An 18,739-nucleotide genomic window follows, 5' to 3' on the forward strand; every position below is an offset into this window, starting at 1 on the left:
AATAGAAAAAACATTGGGCTTGAGAGCAGAATTGAGCTGACACTTTTTTTCCCCTCCATTCTATGAAGTAGAAAAACTTTTGTGATACAAATAAGTGTAAGCAGGTGTTGTACAATGTTTATATGGGTCTATTTACCCAACTCTGTGTGATAAGTTCTATGAATGTCCTCAATTAACACCCCCAAAACCGATGAAGGGTCTTTTGTCAAAAATGTCACAGATTTTTCTGGGTTATGTTTCAACTTTCTACAACAGTATGAAATTGCGAAATAGTTTTGCTTAGGAAGAGATGATGAAATGGATTTGTGAATGATTCTGGAGATAAATATAGTATGAGGAAGAATCTAAAACGAAAAGAAACAGTCTACATGTCGAAAAGAAGAAAAAGGAAATACATATTAAACCCAGGAGCTATTACTGTTACATTCACACTGTAGACCAAAATGAGTGTCTACCTTTTTGATAAAGTGGTAGGTTTTTTGGGTAATGTGGTTATTGTAAATTATTGAAATATTTATGTAATGGTTAATCTGAATTGTCAACTTGATGGATTAAGAGATGCCGATGATCGAGAGGCCTCTGGGTGTGTCCATGAGGGCATGTCTAGGAATGATTGGAAGGTGGGACAGTGAACTGCAGTGAGCCTTCCCTAAGCGTGGGCAGCACCACCCAGTAGGATGGAATGAGAGCTGGAAGAACAAGGAAGCAGATGCAGATGCAGCTCGGCTCTTCTTGAAGAAGTTCTTGATTGCTGCTTCGATCTTCCGAGGACATCAGGCTCTGGCTTCTTCACTCTTCCAAAGTGGACTCTGCCAGTGATTCTCCGGGTAGTTCCAGAAGGCTTGGTCTTGGACTAGGGTAGCACTGTTGATCCCTCTTGCTCTGGGGCTTCTGCCCCTTGGACTGCACAGCTGCTGGTTCTTCCAGCTCTCCAGCTGCAGACGGCCATTGTGGACTATCCAGCTTCTGGTCGTATGGGCCAATCTAATAAACCCCCTTTTATAGTCATACTTCCTGTTGACTCTGTTCCTCTAGAGAACCCTGGCTGATACAATTTATGTTCATTATTTTGCATTCAAGTGCTTGCCTTTTCCATCTTTGATAGATTTCTTTGCATTTCATTTATTATTTGAGCTCTGAAGGCCATGTTAGGAATGGCAATATAAAATGCCCTGTAAAAAGAATTTCTAAAACAGAAATGAATAAAAATTCTTTTCAAGCAATGTTGTTTGAATGACATGACACGCCAGAGTGTGTCTGCTCTGCCGTATCACTGATTAGTTGGATTGATGACTTTTGAGATTCTTGGGCGCAGAAAGGGAACTGAACTGTTCAACAGTGAATGCCTCTATTTTTGGTGCATGCTTACTTTGTCGTTGAAGTTCATGCTATTGTGGTCTCAGCTCTCCTTGTCATATCAATACCTTACTATGACTTAACCCATTTAAATGCCCCTTGCAGTTAAAAAAAAGTCAATGGAACACATTTGTGTTGGAAGACGTGATGTGAACTGGAACCCAGGGAGAGCTGGGTCCTCAGAGGACGAGTTCAGGACCAAGGACAGAGCCACGGGAGCCATCTCCGTGACGCCTGCTCATGCTTAAATGCCATCAAAAAGTATAGTGACCAAAGCTTGACAGATGTGTCTTCATGTCTGTAAGTCCACGCAAGCCGTGGATGCTTCTCTGTGGCCTCCGAGCAAGAGAGGAAGGTTTCAGAACTGGGTCCTTATGCCTGAGGCCATATGGTGCCCCCAGCAGGCATGGGGACTGACCTTCCAAGGTGCACAGATGGGCCTGGAGGGACGAAACGGAGGCCAGCCCCCGCCTGGCACTCAGGGGCAGAGCCAGCTCTACTATCTGCCTGGTGACTGGGGACCAGGTGGCTTCACACTGTCAGGTCCCTTCAATCTTACACATGACACAAAGGAGCTAGTTAAGAATCTTCCAGGTGGCAGTTTAAGACCATGGCTGGAGATTCCTTGACACTCCTTCCATTAAGAGTCTGGGTTTATGTCCCCTTCCCATGAGTCTGGGTGGGCTGGGAATGATCCAAATAGCAGACTACAGACGTGTTTCTCCGCGTGTACTGGGGATTGGGTCCAGGATGCTTAGCCACTTAGACACATCATCCCCAGCTCTTTGGTTTTTTTTTTTTTTAATTTTGAGGCAGGGTCTCACTAAGTTACTTAGGCCTCACTGAGTTGCTAAGGCTGACTTTGAACTTGTGATCCTCCTGCCTCAGCTTCAGAGCTGCTGGGATTATAGGTGTTCGCCACCACAGCCAGCACCCATGTGTTTCTCCATCTTATTTCTATCTGCATTTTCCTCAGGAGGCTGGGTAGGTGTTTTCCCCCTAAAACCTCTGCCCCGTAAAGTTTTAATGAGACACAGTACATGTATTTATGTGCATATACAGTTACCCCTTGAATTTCAACCACCTGCAGATTGAAAATGCTCAAAAAATTGTATCTGTGCTGAACATGTACAGACTTTTTTCTTTCCTAAGCAATATACCATAACAACAATTTACACAGCATTTATATTGCCTTAGGTATTTTAATCCAGAGATTATTTATATGGGAGGATGTGTGTAGGTTATATGCCAACACTTTGTCATTTTATATAAGGGACGTGAGCATCTGTGCATTTTGGTGTCCTGGGGTAGGGAGTGGTTCCCCTACAGATGCCAAGGGACAACTGTATGGACGTATGTTTTGTATCTGAAAGAAGCAAATATTTTCTCCTGCTGGGAATGCACTATTGAACGTGGCCAAAGGGACTCCATCTGTCTCCCAGGCTACATCAGCCATCAGCCGCCCTTTTCTGGGTCTGGCCGCATTTGCTCTGTGGATCTTGCTCTGCGGTTGACCCCTCTTGGAACCAGCTGCCCCGGGGAGGCCACACGCAGAGTCTTTGGGTGAACTTCCCAGCCGAGCTCAGTCCTCGGTCACTCCAGCCTCGAGCGCGGAGAAGCTGCAGGTGATAACAGTGCCCATCCATTTGCCACCCCTAGCCATCCACAGCATCCCAACCGAGGCCCAGAAGCAAGCCATCTCTTGCTCCCCCATCTGACAAGTCTGCAGCATAAGCTCGTGGATGTTGCTGTAGGCCACAAAGTGACATGTGGGCATGTGACAGCTGGGACCCTCCAGCTCAGTCAGCTGAGGGGGAACGAAGTTCCAGACAGCGGTGCGCACAGGGCTGTGCGCTGCCGTGGAGGCCAACAGCCCTCGGTCGTTGACCCCGGATGGGACGCGAGGCGGGGCTTCCCACTTGCAGCAGCACAGGCTGGTCTGTGAGTCACAGGCTCCTGAAAGAGGTCTGCCCTTCCCTGAGAGTGAACTGTGGTCACAGGAAGTGAGACGTGGCCACAGACCTTCCCTTGCTCTTCTCACCCTCTGTTGCCCCTCAAGCTACTGTGACCAATCCCCAGCCTCGAAGACATTCGATCATCAAAAGTGGCCCGTTGACTGAGGAGGCTGAGGCAGGAGGATTGCAAGTTCCAGGCCAGCCTCAGTAACTTAGTGAGACCCTGTCTCAAAATAAAAAAATAATAATAAAAATAAAAAGGGCTGGGGTTGTGACTCAGTGGTAGAGTGCTTACCTAGCATATTCGGGACTCTGGGTTTGATCCCCAGTAACCAAGCAACCACCAACCCCCCCCAAAACAAAAGGTGGCCTGTTCATAGCTAACAAGATCAGGCAGAAGAAAGGTACTCCGGCAAATAGCACATTTACATTCTTTGTATTTTTTGGTACCGGAGATTGAACTCAGGGGCACTTGACCACTGAGCCACATCCCCAGCCCTATCTTGTATTTTATTTAGAAACAGGGTCTCTCTGAGTTGCTTAGTGCCTCACCATTGTTGAGGCTGGCTTTGGAACTCGGGATCCTTCTGCCTCAGCCTCCCGAGCTGCTGGGATCACAAGCCCACATTACTGTGCCCAGCCACATTTACAAACTTGTTGAAGAATCAGATCACAAGAGGAAATGCTCAAGGGAGTGGAAGAAGAGTTTACATATTTCCGTCCAGTCTCAAAAATCACAGATGTGCAGCTGAAATCCTCTGAAGAAGCCACTTCTACATAAAAGTCCTGTCTTCTGTTTGACCTTGACCAAGTAGAGTGTCATGATTGTGGAGAGATGAAATGTTGGAGACCAAAAGCCAGAACTGCCTTGGGCTACTGTAGTCCCTTTAATAGCCAGTTACTTTCATCTTCTGTATCTGACCTGACAGCCTTCGGACTATGAGGTAAAACTCAGACTCCTCACACACTTATCAGATCTCTAGTCTCCACCAGCCCTAAAGCTGAGGATGCTCTAACATCTGAAACACATAGAGAAGACTTCCCCGCTCTGCGGTAGCCTGCCCGCCTAATGCCCCACCAACCTCTTTGGAAAATGTGTTTGATTTATGACCTTCTTTGTTCTATGGCTAACCTCTTTGTTCATGTAACCTCTTTCATGGTGGAACCTTGCACCCCAGGGCAACTTGCAATCATGTTCTCAGGCCACGATCACTCATATTTGACTTAGAATAAACTATTTTCTTATTCTTTTAGAGCAGAGTCATTATTTTACAGCAACACAGACAACCTGAACTCTCCAAAAACTGAGCTCAACAAAGAGATTGAACAGTTTAAGAAATGGTTCAGAGCTGGGGATGTAGCTCAGTTGGTAGAGTGCTTGCCTCGCATGCACAAGACCCTGGGTTCAATCCCCAGCACCACACACACACACACACACACACACACACACACAATGGTTCAAAATAAAATATGGAGAAAAATGAGCAGACAGAACCCAAGAAGAATGTAAGTGACAGCCTTCTCGTCCCTCCCTGAGCCAGAACGGTGGGTCTGATGACCTATGTGGTCCCTGGACAGAGAATCCCTTCCAAGGGCCGTAGTAGTGCTGCCCAACGCCTCAGCCCAAAGTGGCATCCCACTGACTTAGCTGGGCCAGCCCTTGCTGTCTGTGGCCAACCTGAAGTTTGGTTGGTCTCCTTTCCCACAATCCCCTGTCCTTCACACGTGTTCCAGCTGAGTTTGGGGGTTTGTGATGTTCTCTGCTCTCTGCTTCTGCTCTCCTGCTACCATCTGCCTCCCTTTGTAAATTCCATCCATCAAACTCCAATTCCACTTTGAAGCAGAGGAAGACATGGCCCCCACCCCCCTCAATCTACCAAGTCCTCCTGGAAGGGGTGTCTTTCCAGGCTCTGACCCCTAGAGGGCAGCAGCAGTGAGTTTTGCCATCTCCCATATCCCATATACTGGACATCCATTGGTCTAGCCATTCCTTATTCACATCCTTTGGAAAGTCCCTATCATTGTGTAAGAGCCTGACCCCTCCTGTCACGCTGTGCCTCATCATCTTCCCCCACACCATGCTGGGACATCTCCATATCCAGGGGCCAACCTAGTTCTCTCCTTGAATTGGCCTTGATCCCAGTGCATGGCAGCACTGGCAAGTCATGTGGATTTCAGAGAGCAGGATGCCACCTTGTGCATCCTAAAAATATCCTTTAAGCCACTGTGCTCTGCTCAGAAGTTCCACACCCTGCTGCCCACTCTGTCTCTCCTGCCAAGCTTCCTCTGGTGCTTCTCTAGTCTTGCTGAAGTCCTGGTTCTGCACTCTCAATTCATCAGAACAACCTTTCTCTAGGCAGCGGACAGCAGAATAATGACCCCTCAAGACTTCCCAATCCCCAGAACCTGGGAACACATTATGTCACAGGGCAAGGAGGAGTTAAGGCAGCAGATGGATTTAAGATGGGCATCAGTGGACCCAGGGGAGACTGTCCCGGGCAGCCTGGATGACCCAGTGCAATCTCAGGGTTCTGATGAATGAAAGGGGGAGACAGGAGGGTCAGCATCCGGGTGATGAGATTGACAGAGCACAAACAGCCTTTGCTGGCTTTGCAGACAGAAGGACATGGGTGTCCTTTAGAAGCCAGAAGAGAAAGGAGAACAGATTCTCCCCTGGAGCTCCAGAGGAAACCAGCCTGCTGACACCTTGGCTCTAACCCAGTGAGACCCACGACAGACTTCTCATCTCCAGAACTGTAAGACAATAAAACTGTTTCAAGCCACCAAGTTTGCAGTGACTTGTTACAGCAGCCACAGGAAACTCACACTGAGAGCTCCCCTTCTGGCTTACTCAGGTTTAAGCACACCTTTGCCTCTTGGGGACAGGGGGCCTGTGGGAGGGAGGAACAGTGTTCGTTGAGGTTCTATGTGGGGAATGTCCTGAGGTCCTCAGAGCTAAAGGCAGGGGAGGCCCATGGTAGACTTCGCTGCTTCTCCTGGACCAGGCCACACAGGGGTCCCCGACAGAGCCCTGCAGGACCAGCCGTGGGGTAGCGGTGGAAGGGTCTCACCCCTGAGAGGTCTGCTGAGGGCCACGGCTTTGCTGCAGGGGTTTGCTGTGTGGCTGGCTGCAGGCAGGAAGTCACCTGTCATGGGGTCTGTTGTCACAGGCTTGGGTGGGTTTGTTGGACCTGCTGCCGACACACAGAGCAGAGTGTGTGTGTGCGAGAGGCGATGAAGCTCTTTGTCTTAACGCTACAGGTCGCTCCATCTGTCTCTTTTTGGATTCTCATCCAAAACAGAAAATTCCTTCAATGACAAAAGCAAACCCACAGAGATGAGAAATAGAAAAGAATCAAGAAGTGACACAGGGGACGGGGGTAGAGACAGCATGTGACAGAGCAAGGGGAGAGGGACCCTCTGAAGGAGGTGGGGACAGACGGGAGAGTCGCCCCGAAGGTCATAGAATAAGCAGTTGTGGAGCAGTGTGTGACCCAAAGCCACCAGCCAGGGTGACACGTGCAGAGAGGAAGTTCCCCAGGCAAAAGGAGGTCTGAGAGAAAGTGTGGCTTCTCCTTCCTGACACTCCCCACACAGGCCAGTGCTGCAGAGTGACACGGGACCCCGGAGGAAGCCATCCTAGGGGAGAGACAGGGTCAGGCCGGGGAAGGGAGGACAGCCCAGCGCAGGAGGGGTGGTACGAGAGGCCCTGTGCCCGGCCGTCTGGAAGGAGCATGGGGCAGCAGCTGTTTCGCCAGCGAGGTGGGGCGTGAGCCCTGCGTGTCCTCGGCCCTGGCGGCAGCACGCCACCATGGCTCCTCAGTTCCTGGGCTGCCTCTCCTCCGCCACACATACGGAAGTCATGACACGGTCTGCAGCTTGCGCCACTCGGGTGACTCAGTCTTCCCAAAGAACACCCTCTTTTCTGCTGACACGTGAAACCGGGAAGTCGGTGCAGACAAAGCACACATAGGCCAGAGGAGCCCAAAGGAGGCTGAGGCAGCGCTGGGCTTCGAGTCTCAAGGTCCTTGGGTGCCTGTCACCACCCACAGGAGTGGACACAGGACCATGCAGCTGTCCCCTGCTCTGCTCTTCCTCCTCCTCCCAGGTGAGTGGAACTGGAGGTGGGCAGGGAATGTCGGAGGCCAGGCCGGAGTCAGAGCCTCTGTTCTGGGGAGGAGAGCAGGGCCAACTAGTCACCAGAGGCTTTTGCATTCAATAAAAAGCTAGTTTCTGTCACCTGGTGGGTTCTGTGGTAGGTGTGGAAACCAGTAAGAAACAAAGCAAAATCAAAATACCCGCCTTTTCAGAAACCTGCTTCTCAACCCTGGTGGTTCTGTACAAACGGAGGAACGAATGAGTGAAGTAACGAACAAATTCAACCTTACAAACTGCATTTTTATTTTTAATAGACAGAAATCATGCACGTTTAGGGACGACGGTGTGACATTTCAGCACAGGTGTGCAGGGGACGGTGATCAGAGTGGAGTCTTGGGCACATCCGTCCCCTTGGACAGCCCTCAGAATTCAATATGCAATGGATGGTTGCCAATCACAGCGTCCTGCAGGGCTGGACAACTCTGGGAGCTATTCCTTCCACCCAGCGGCCCCCTGTGGTGTCCACAGCCCGGTTGTGCCAGGGCAGTGGGGCAGGTTGCAGAGAAGCCAAAGAAAATGCCCAGAGACAGTGATTTATTGGGAAAAGCTTACCAGAGATCTGTGGCTGCTCCGGAAAACGGTCAGAGGTGACAGACCGACAGACAGCACCTCCGTCCCCCAGCGTGCCTCACCACAGGGCTTCCTCCCCTGGTGGAGGCCAGCTGAAGGAGCCTTTCCACAGGGCCCTCAGGTGGCCCTGGTGGGCTGAGGGAGGGGTTTTATGTGAAGCTGAGGAAGCAGCAGCAGCTTAGTTTGCTTATCTGAGCAGCATCCCCAGGAGCGAGTGTCCCGGTGCCGAATTCACCCTGGGTCCCCGTGTGCGTGAGGAAAGCCAGCGTTCTTGGAGATGACCTGTGTCTGGACATCCTGGCCCAGGCCTGCTCTCGCTGTCCCCTTAACTTGGCTAGGCCTTGGGGGGATGGAAGGGGGTGTTCAGGACAGGGCGTTTTCCTGTCCCCTTTTGCTTTAAGGCTGTGACAACCCTCTACCCACTAACCCATCTCTCAACCCGTCCCCCCCACGCGCTTCCCCCACTCTGGGAACCATTATTCTGCTCTCTGCTTCTTTGAGATCAACGTGTAAGTGAAAACGCGCAGCATTTGTCTCTCTCTGTCTGACTTGTTACTTAACATCTGTCCTCCAGGTCCATCCACGGTGCCACTAATGACCGTTTCATTTGTTTATGGCGGAATGGAATTTCGCTGTGTATATGTCATAAGTTTTTTTTTGTCCACCCCTCCATCAGTGGGCACCCAGGGTGATTCCACTCCATGGCCCTTGTGACTCGTGCTGCAGCGTGAGTGCAGACGTCTCTTCCACATGCGGATTCCATTTACTGTGGCCATGTACCCGGGGAGGGGCTTGCTGGGTCCTGTGGTAGTGGGTTTCTAGCTGTTGGGGAACCTCCATGCTGGTTCCCCCCAACAGTGTATGAGAGTTCCGCTTTCCCCAACCCTCACCAGCATGTGTAAATTTTTTTCTGTTTGGTAATAGTCATTCTAGTTGGGGGAAATGATAGATCTTTGTGGTTGGGGTTGGAATTTCCCTGATAATTAGTGACCCAACACTTCTTCATCTACTTGTTGGTCATGTGCTTGTCCTCTTGGAGAAAGGTCTATGCAGGTCATTTGCTCATTTTTAAATTTCGTTCTCCTCACTGTTATTATTGTTGTGCTGTTGCGTTGTTTGAGTTCCTTATAGATTGATCTCTTGTTGGAAGCGTGCTTCCTGAGTATTCCTCCCATTGTGCAGGCTGCCTCTTCACCCTGCCTATTGCTTCCTTTCTTGTACAGAAGCTTACTTGCTTGGTGTGATTCCACGTCTCAGTTTTTGCTTGTGTGGCATGCGCTGCGGAGGCCATGTCCAAGAATCTTTCCTGAAACCCACGTCCTGAAGCATTTCCCTATATTTCCTTCTCGTACTTTCAGGTTTTGCATTTAAGGCTTTAATCCGTTTTGAGTTGATTTTTGTGTATGGTGAGAAATAAGGGTCTAATTCCTCTCTTCTGCATAAGAATATCTGGTTTCCTCAGCACCATTTGTTGAAGAGATTTTCTTTCTACACTGTATGTTTTTGCTGCCTTTATAAAAAACCAGGTGGTTGTAGATAAGTGACTTATTTCTGTGGCTTTTTTCTCTTTACTGGTCTCTGTGTCTCTTTTTCTATCGACACCGTGCTATCTTGGTTACTATTGCTTTGCTCTATGTTCTGAAGGCAAATGTTGTAATCCTCCATCTTTGTTCTTTTTTCTCAGGATTCCTCTGGCTATTTGGGGTCATTTGTGGTTTCACAGAAATTTTAGGAGTCCTTTTTCTATTTCTGTGATGGGTGCTATTGGTGTTCTGAAAGGAATTCATTTAATCTATGGATTTCTTTAGGTAGTATGGACATTTTAACAATAATTCTACCAATCCAGGAACATGAGCTATCTTTCCTTGTTTGGTGTCCTCTTTAATTTTATTTTGTCAGGATTTTTCAGTTTTTTATTGTAGAGATCTTTCACTTCCTTGATAAAGTTTATTCCTAGGGATTGATTTCTTGATTTCTTTATTGGCAATTTGATTGTTGACATTTTTTAAAAAAATTGCTGATCTTTGTAAGTTGATTTTGTATTCTACAACCTTAGTGAGTTCATCAGTTCTAACAGCATGTTGGTGGAATCCTTAGGTTTTTCTCTCTATAAAATCATGTCAAAAAAAACAAAAACAAAACAACAAAAAAAACAAACAAACAAACAAAAAAAAATCATGTCATCTGCAAACAGGGATAACCTGAACTCCTCCTTGCCTCTTTGGATGCCCTTTATTTCATTCTCTTGTCTTTTTGCTCTGGCAAGAACTTCTAATACCATATTGAATGAGACTGATGAAAGTGGACCTCCTTCCCTTGTTCCTGATGTTCAAGGAGTCATTTCAGCCATCTCTCATTCAATATGGTATGGACTGTGGTTTTGTCATATATGGACCTTATTAGGTTGATGTACATCCCTTATACACCTAATTTTTGAGGGTTTTAATCATGAATGGATGCTGAATTTTATGCAAACACTTTTTCTGCTTCCATTGAGATGGTTGCTTGGTTTCTATCCTTCATTTTGATGGTGTCTTACATTTATCATCTGTGTATGTACAACCATCCTTGCATTCCTAGGATGAGTCCCACTTGCTCATGTAATGGGGGGGGACTCCCCAAAAAGAAAACCCAGAACCAGACGAATTCACTGTTGACTTACAAAGCTTTTAAAGAAGAATGATTGCCAATTCTTCTCAAATTATTCCAAAGTATTGAAGGGAGGAAACCCTTCCAAATTCACTGTATAAGGCCAGCATTACCCTTATGCCAAAACCAGACAAGAACACAATGAAAGGAGAAAACTCCACTCTAATGTCCCTGGTGAACACAAATACAAACATTTTCAACAAAACACTAACAAATCCAATCCAACAGCACATAAAAAAGATTATACACCACATTCAAGTGGGATTTATCTCAGTGATGCAAGGATGTTTTTTCTTTGTGAGCACTTGGGGAGGAAGAGAGGGAGAAGGTGAGGGAGACAGAGAGAGTGCTCTAGTGTCCCTTATAAGAGAATTAATCCACTTAGGAGGCTCCTCAGGACCTCATCTAGCCCTGATCACCTCCCAAAGGCCCCATCTCTATCACCACATGGGGAGCTAGGGCTTCAGTGCGTGAATTTTGGGGTAACAGATTCAGTCCATAACATGTGAATATGGATGCGGGGTTGATAAGGGCCACACATCCCAACCTTGGGATAGTGCCACATGTTCCGTGAGGGGGCCTGTTTTGAATACTTAGAAGTACTGAACACCTTCGTAGCTATTGCAATACACTCATTTTGATTATTTATGCTGCATCATTTTTATGGATTACATTGTTGCAGGATTTTCTACTTTATTGTTATGTCTTACTCCCTTCCTACATCAGAACTAGACAGTTTTTTTTTGTTTTTGGTGGTGCTGGGGATTGAACACAGGGACTTTCTCATGCTAGGCAAGCACTCTACCAACTGAGCTATATCTCCAGCCCAGAACTAGACAGTTTTGAGATTTAGTGGGTCAATGTTACTGTTTTTATTCTCTAATTATTAATTTCTCATATGTACAACTTCTTCCTCTCATTGCCTTGGGATGACTAATGCTATCTTCTTGAAGTTAATGACTGCACTAATTTCCTTCCTAAAATGAATTCAAGAGAGTTTAAGGTTGAGAATGAACTTTTCTCCACTTTTCAAGCTTGAGATAAAGGACCGGGGATGTCCATCAGTGGTCGAGTGCCTGCCTAGCATGTGCAAGGGCTTGGGTTCCACCCCTAGTGCTTCAGAAACATTGAGTTACAATTCACATACCATGGCATTCACTCTTTTAATGTGTAAAACTCAGTGGCTTTTAGTATATTTGCAAAGTTGCATGACCGTCACCTCTGTCTGCCCCCGGACATTTTCATCAACTCAGGAGGAAGCTGGGAACCCACTAGCAGTTGCTCTCCTCCCCACAGCCTCAGCGTTTGACAGCCACCAATCTGCTTCCTCACCTCTGTGGATTTGTCTGTTGAGGAAGTTTGCTAAGAATGGAATCACTCTTGGGTCTGACTTCTTGCACATCATGTAATGTTTTCAAAGCTCATCAATATTACAGCCTGTATCAGAACTTCACTCTTTTTGCTGACTGATAATCCATTGTGTATATACCACATTTTGTTTACCCATTTATCAGTTGATGGATCTTTGGGTTGTTCTCACTTTTTGGTAGTTGTTAATAACACTTCTATGAACGATAATGTAGGTGTTTTGTGTTGGGATATGTTTCAGTGCTCTTGGGTATATACCTAGGAGTATATTTGTGGAGTCAGATGTTAACTCTATGTTTGACTTTTTGGGGAATTGTTTAAATTTTTTTCTAAGAACTTACTTTTGGAGTAAGTTACTACAGCTATGACCATGTCATTCAAGTTTTAATATGTAATGTTCTCATTTTTTTAAAATTAGATTACATCTTTATATATATTTTTTTCATATTGTCTGTAATGAGATCAATTTCTGTAAGGAAATTTTACCTTCAATATCAAATTTTGGGGCTGGGGAGATAGCTCAGTCAGTAGAGTGCTTACCTTGCAAGCACAAGGCCCTGGGTTTGATCCCCAACACCACAAAAAAAAAAAAAAAATCAAATTATGTTTTCTTCAAGCAATTTTCAGTTACATTTTTATTTCTGGTAAGTAATTTTCAGATATATTTTTAAACAATATTTACCTTAATGTTGTCTTGCCTTTTCGAGGCAGAGTTTGTTTTCTTTCTTTTTTTTTTTTTTTTTCATAATTAACACATGGAACTTCAAAAGCTCATCTTTCCTCAAAAGGATGTGTGTAATTGTCGCAGTTCCCTGCAGATATCCCAGAAGCAGATTGGAGGATGCAGACCAACTTCTGATCCTGGCAGATATTCATGATGGAACTCTGTGGTGACGTTGTCCCAAACTCTCATCACTTTGAACTCTGGCAGAGAGGGGTGAATGACAGCCATGCTTGCTGTGGTGCCATTGGTTTCTTGAGAGAGGTGTCCTGGGCTTGTCAGTGACCTTCCTGAGCCTGCAGCCCAGCGGCATGTTAGAGTAGGCAGGTCTCTCTCCTGGAAGGCGGATCCCTCCTTGACCACTACTCAATTCATGATGCACTTGGATTTGGGCACTCTTCCCAGTGCAGGACTCTGGCCATGCCCTTGGGGTGGGAAGTGACAGCTACTTGGATTTGTGTTTTCCAGGCTATTCCACTGCTCAGAGTGAAGTCACTGGTCCAAAGACTGAGAGTGGCCCAGAGCGGGGCTCACTGACTGTGCAGTGTAATTACACCTCAAAGTGGAAGACCCACCACAAGTACTGGTGTGGAGGAGCTCAGTGGAGTTCCTGCAGAGTCCTTGTTATCACCACTGGGTCAGAGCAGGAGGTGAAGAAGGACCGTGTGTCCATCAGGGATGATCAGGAAAAGCTCACGTTCATGGTGACCATGGTGGACCTCAGGAGAGAAGACGCTGGCACTTATTGGTGTGGAGTTGAGAGGACTGGACAGGACCATGGGTTTCAAGTTAATGTGACCATTGACCCAGGTGAGAACTCTTCCCTCATGCATCATGTGACCACTGTGCTGAGGATGGAGGTTTCAGAGATCCTGCTCTTTCTGCCCCAGCAACAAAAATGAATCTTCTTGTCCCCATATGTGTATGCGTGAGACTCCTTGAGGTAGAGACTTGGATTAGAGACAGAAAGTGGGATTCCAGAGACATCAGAAGAAGAATACTGCCTTAGCTTCTCTGCCTACCATTAGTGCTCATTACCATCAGCAAAGCAGGACAAACTCGGCTTGGGTATCGGGGTTGGAAAAGACAGTGGCCCCAACCTGCTTATTAGCAACCAGCTCTGCCCTACCAGGAACCTACAAACCTGATATTCACGTTAAATAGAGCCTCCAGTTTGGTTTCTGGGGCCTGAGTGATTCACTTTTGCACACTTTAAGTAAAATTAACTCTTCTCTTTTACTCATTAGGTATAGAAGAAGGTTTAGAATCTTAGGAAACTAAAGTCTAGATAGTCCAGTATTCCTTTCTAACATGAAAGTGCTAAGACATTCCAGGAGTTCCTAGCTAGGGGTGTGGGAAAGGAAAGGAACACATTCCACTCCGCTGCAGATGCCTTCCCCTCTCTTCCTCTGACTGCTTCTGAGACTTACTGGGGTCTCTAAACCAAGCCTCACTTGCCTGAAAAACTTGAGCTGATCCCTGGAAAGAGTGATGTATGCAGAGATGGAGCAACAGACGCTGTAGATCTCCCGGCAGAGCCCCAGTCCTGTCTCCACTGGGGTGGAAGGTGAGGCAGGGAAGAATTCCTTCACCCTGTTTTGCGCGCATGCGCGTACACACACACATGCACACACATACACATACACACACAACCACACACAGTCATATGAGAATCTTGCATATTCTCATTTATACAGAGATAAAAGTCTTTTTTACACAAAATAAACAATGGAACCTCTGCTTCTGGACAAGTTAGAATAGAAGGAATCCGATTTCCCTCCTGCCTTAAACAGCAGCAATAAACATAATAGACAAAATATATGAAAAGAATATTTTCAACACATTGGATATCAGGCAACAAAAACAGTGGCCCATGAGAGGCAGTAAATTCAAAATGTGAACCAATCAACTGCCCAGCTCAGAGCCGTGAGAGGAGTTTGAGGTTCGAGACCCAGAGAGGGTCATTCAAGCAGACCCTAGAAGATCTCTGGGATTGAGGAGATGTTGCTTAGCATCTGTGGAGATAAAGGTGGTTAGAGTTCACAGGACCCAGTACAGAAAGGAAAGAGTTGAAAGGGGTGAGAATCCCAGAGGTCCGCAAAGGGGCTCCCATGAGCGTTCAGGAGAGTAAAGATTACCCCATATATGAGAAAGCTATTTGAGGTCGGGCAAAGAACCACCCAAAGTGATCAGAGGGAGTGGAGCCCAGCTTCCCAAGGGCCAGATATTGTGACAATTATCATGAGCCAGATTGGCAGAACTCATATATCTGTGGGGATCAGGCTGAGTGTTTATCAATGTCTTGCCTCCATAGTGGTGAATAATTATCTCTGGGCTAAATGCTACTTTGATATGTAAGACCTTGCAGATCTTTTTTTTTTTGCAGTTTCTTGTTTTTTAATTGTTTGTTCTATTTAGTGATACACGACAGCAGAATGCATTTTGATTCATTGTATACCAATGGAGTACAACTTGTCATTTCTCTGGTTGTGCACAATGTAGAGCCACACCACTTGTGTAATCATACTTGTACATAGGGTAATGAGGTCTGTTTCATTTCTCCATCCTTCCTACGCCTTGCCCCCTCCCTTCCCCTAATTTCCCTCTACACAATACAAAGATTCTCCATTCTTCCCTCCCCCGCCGGTTATGTATCAGCATCCACTTATCAGAGAAAACATTTGGCCTTTGTTTCTTGGATTGACTTATTTCACTTAGCATGGTATTCTCCAACTCCATTCATTTGCCTGCAAATGCCATAATTTTATTCTTCTTTATTGCTGAATAATATTCCATTGTGTATATACACCACAGTTTCTTTATTCATTTATCAATTGAAGAGCATCTAGGTTGGTTCCACAATCTTGCTATTGTGAACTGAGTTGCTATAAACATTGATTTTAAATCCTTTGGGTATAGGCCAAGGAGTTGGATAGCTGGGTCAAATTGTGGTTCCATTCCAAGTTTTCTAAGGAATCTCCATACTGCTTTCCAATTTGGGATTCCAATTTGTTATCCCACTGGCAATGTATGAGTGTGCCTTTTCTCCCACATCCTCACCAGCACCTATTGTTGCTTGTATTCTTGATAAAAGTCATACTAGTTGGAGTGAGATGAAATCTTAGGGTAGTTTTGATTTGCATTTCTCTTATTACTAGAGATGTTGAACATTTTTTCATATATTTGTTGATTGATTGTATATCTTCTTCTGTGAAGTGTCTGCTCAGTTCCTTAGTCCATTTATTGATTGGGTTATTTGTATTTTTGGTTTTTTGAGTTCTTTATAAATTCTGGAGATTAATGTTCTATCTGAAGTGCATGTAGTAAAGATTTTCTCTCTGTAGGCTCTCTCTTTACATTATTGATTGTTTCTTTTGTGAGAAAAAGTTTTTTAGTTCAAATCCATCCCATTTATTAATTCTTGTTTTTATTTCTTGTGCTTTGGGAGTCTTGTTAAGGAAGTCTGGTCCTAAGCCGACATGATGAAGATTTGGACCTACTTCTTCTTCTATTTGGTGTAGGGTCTCTGGTCTAATTCCTGGGTCCTTGATCCATTTTGAGTTGAGTTTTGTACAGGGTGAGAGATAGGGGTTTAATTTCATTTTGCTGTATATGGATTTCCAGTTTTCCCAGCACCATTTGCTGAAGAGGCTATCATTTCTCCATTGTATGTTTTTGGCTCCTTTGTCTAATATGAGATAACTGTATTTATGTGGGTTTGTCTCTGTGTCTTCTATTCTGTACCTTTGGTCTCCCTGTCTATTTTGGTGCCAATACCATGCTGTTTTTGTTACTATTGCTCTGTAGCATAGTTTAAGGTTTGGTATTGTGATGCTTCACTCTTCCTGCTAAGGATTGCCTTGGCTATTATGGGTCTTATTTTTCCAAATGAATTTCAAGATTGCTTTCTCTATATCTATGAGGTATGTCATTGGGATTTTAATTGGAATTGCATTCAATCTGTGTAGTGCTTTTGGTAGTATTGGCCTTATAGATCTTTAGAGCAAGTCTTGAAAGATTCAAACTCTTCCAAGAATTTTAACTACATCCCAGCACAAATCTCAGGATTTATAGGAATACAAAAATACCTGACATAACAGGGTGAAGATCACAACATGTGCAAGACAGTCTAAGATTGTGAGATAAGATTATGTGAAAAATCAGGAAAATACCACTGATACTGAGATGAATCACAACCTAAACCAACCTAGAACTGACATGGATGTTAGACTTAGCACAGCAGGAGATAAAACAGTGTGATAACTGTATTTCAAATGTCTAGGAGACACGGAAAATATAAAAAGACCCATTTCAGACTTTTAAAACTGAAAACTATATCTGAGAGGAAAAACACACCAGGTGAGATTAATGGCATATTAAAAATGACATTTACTCAAGCATATATGGAATCGTATTTTTTATTTTAAAAATTTCTCTAAAAGATAATTCTCTTTTAATAGCTACCATGTATTGTGTAATTTATAGCATGTAGTGAGTAAAAGTCATTGACAGCATAAAACGTGAGAATGAGAAAATGGAATTATATGATTGTGAGTTTATTATACAAGAAGTGCTATGCTATATTTGGAGGTTATTATTGAAAAATGTACATGATAAGACCTTAAGCAGCCAGTAAAATAACAAAACAAAGAGTTATAGTTGATATGCCAACAAAGATATGAGAATCATGAAAAATACTCAATAAATTCCAAAAGGCAGAAAAATAAAAAAGGAACAAAGAACAAATGAGATAAATAAAAAATCCATAGTAATATGATAGAAACCTAGCCATATAGATCATTACATTAAATATAAATGTCTAAACATGCCAGAGATTGAAAGACTAAATTTAAAACCAAATTCAATCTAACTTAGATGATCCATCTCTATTATCTACAAGAAGCGTACTTTAGGTATAAAGATATGAATAGACTAAAAGAATGGGAAAAGTTATAGCATGTAAACAATAGTTTTTAAAAAGCTGGAATGTGTATACTAATTCCAAAGTGGATTACAGAGCAAAGACTTCTGCTAGTGACAAAAATATTATTTCATATTTTTATTTCTTAAAGATCTAGAGGTAGATTCAAGAAAACATAGTAATCTTATCTACTTTTCTACTAAAAGAGTTCATAATAGAGCTCCAAAATGCATGAAACAAGACCTGATAGAACTTCAAGGATAAAGGGGTAAATGGCCCTTTTAATTCTCCTTTCTTGGTTGTTGATAGAACAAATAGAAAATCAGTCAGAAGGAGTAGGTTTGAACAGCACTGTCAGTCAACTTACCCTTAATGCTGTTTAATGGTCTGTTCCACAACAGCAGAATATATATGCTTTTCAAATAAACATCTACCAAGGTATATACATTCTGGATTATGAACCTGTCTCAATAAATTTAAAAGGATTTAAGTCATTCTCTGATCACAATAAAATTAAATTGGAAATGAATAAAAGAAAAGTTCTTGGAAAGTTCCCAAATATTTTAAAACCAAAGAGCTCACTTCTAAAACCCCCAAACAAACAAAAAAGGAAACTGTAAAGTTTTTTAATTGAGTGGAAATAAAAACACAACGTATTAGAATTTGTGGGAGATATGGCCAGAAAATTTGTGTCTCCCCAAATGTGATGTTGAATCCTAACCACCCAGGGGTTGGTAGTATACAGTGGAGCCGTTGAGGTATGATAAGTCATGAAGGCTCTGAATGGATCAGTGCCCTTACAACATGGGCATACCACAAGGATATGCATTTTTTCTTATTGATATTTAAAATCTACTTCTGCATTTAGGAATTTAAAGCCTGTTATGAAATATTTTCCCCACTTTTCATTTACTTTGTTTATGATGTTTTGAGATTTTAGGTAGACTGATCAGTAATATTCAGTTTCCAGTTAAAATCCAAGATTACTAGTCGGGCGTAGTGGCACATGCCTGTAATCCCAGAGAGCCAGGAGATTGAGGC

General features: G+C 44.3%; 1 protein-coding gene across 5 annotated transcripts in view; it reads left to right on the forward strand.

Annotated features, from left to right (window-relative positions):
* The window catches only part of LOC124980877 (CMRF35-like molecule 1), a 147,271-nt gene that overhangs the window by 116,769 nt on the left and 11,763 nt on the right, over positions 1 to 18,739 (forward strand). For 4 of the 5 annotated variants that reach the window (XM_047546894.1, XM_047546898.1, XM_047546901.1 and 1 more), the window contains exon 2: positions 13,246 to 13,587. In XM_047546894.1, coding sequence (XP_047402850.1) covers positions 13,246 to 13,587 — 342 coding nt within the window. Of the gene's footprint in view, positions 1 to 7,294; positions 7,420 to 13,245; positions 13,588 to 18,739 lie in introns of those variants that run through there. The other variant, XM_047546895.1, reaches the window with a different exon arrangement.

The sequence above is a fragment of the Sciurus carolinensis genome, chromosome 3 (genome assembly GCF_902686445.1).
Source record: "Sciurus carolinensis chromosome 3, mSciCar1.2, whole genome shotgun sequence".
In the NCBI taxonomy this organism is placed as follows: Eukaryota; Metazoa; Chordata; class Mammalia; order Rodentia; family Sciuridae; genus Sciurus; species Sciurus carolinensis.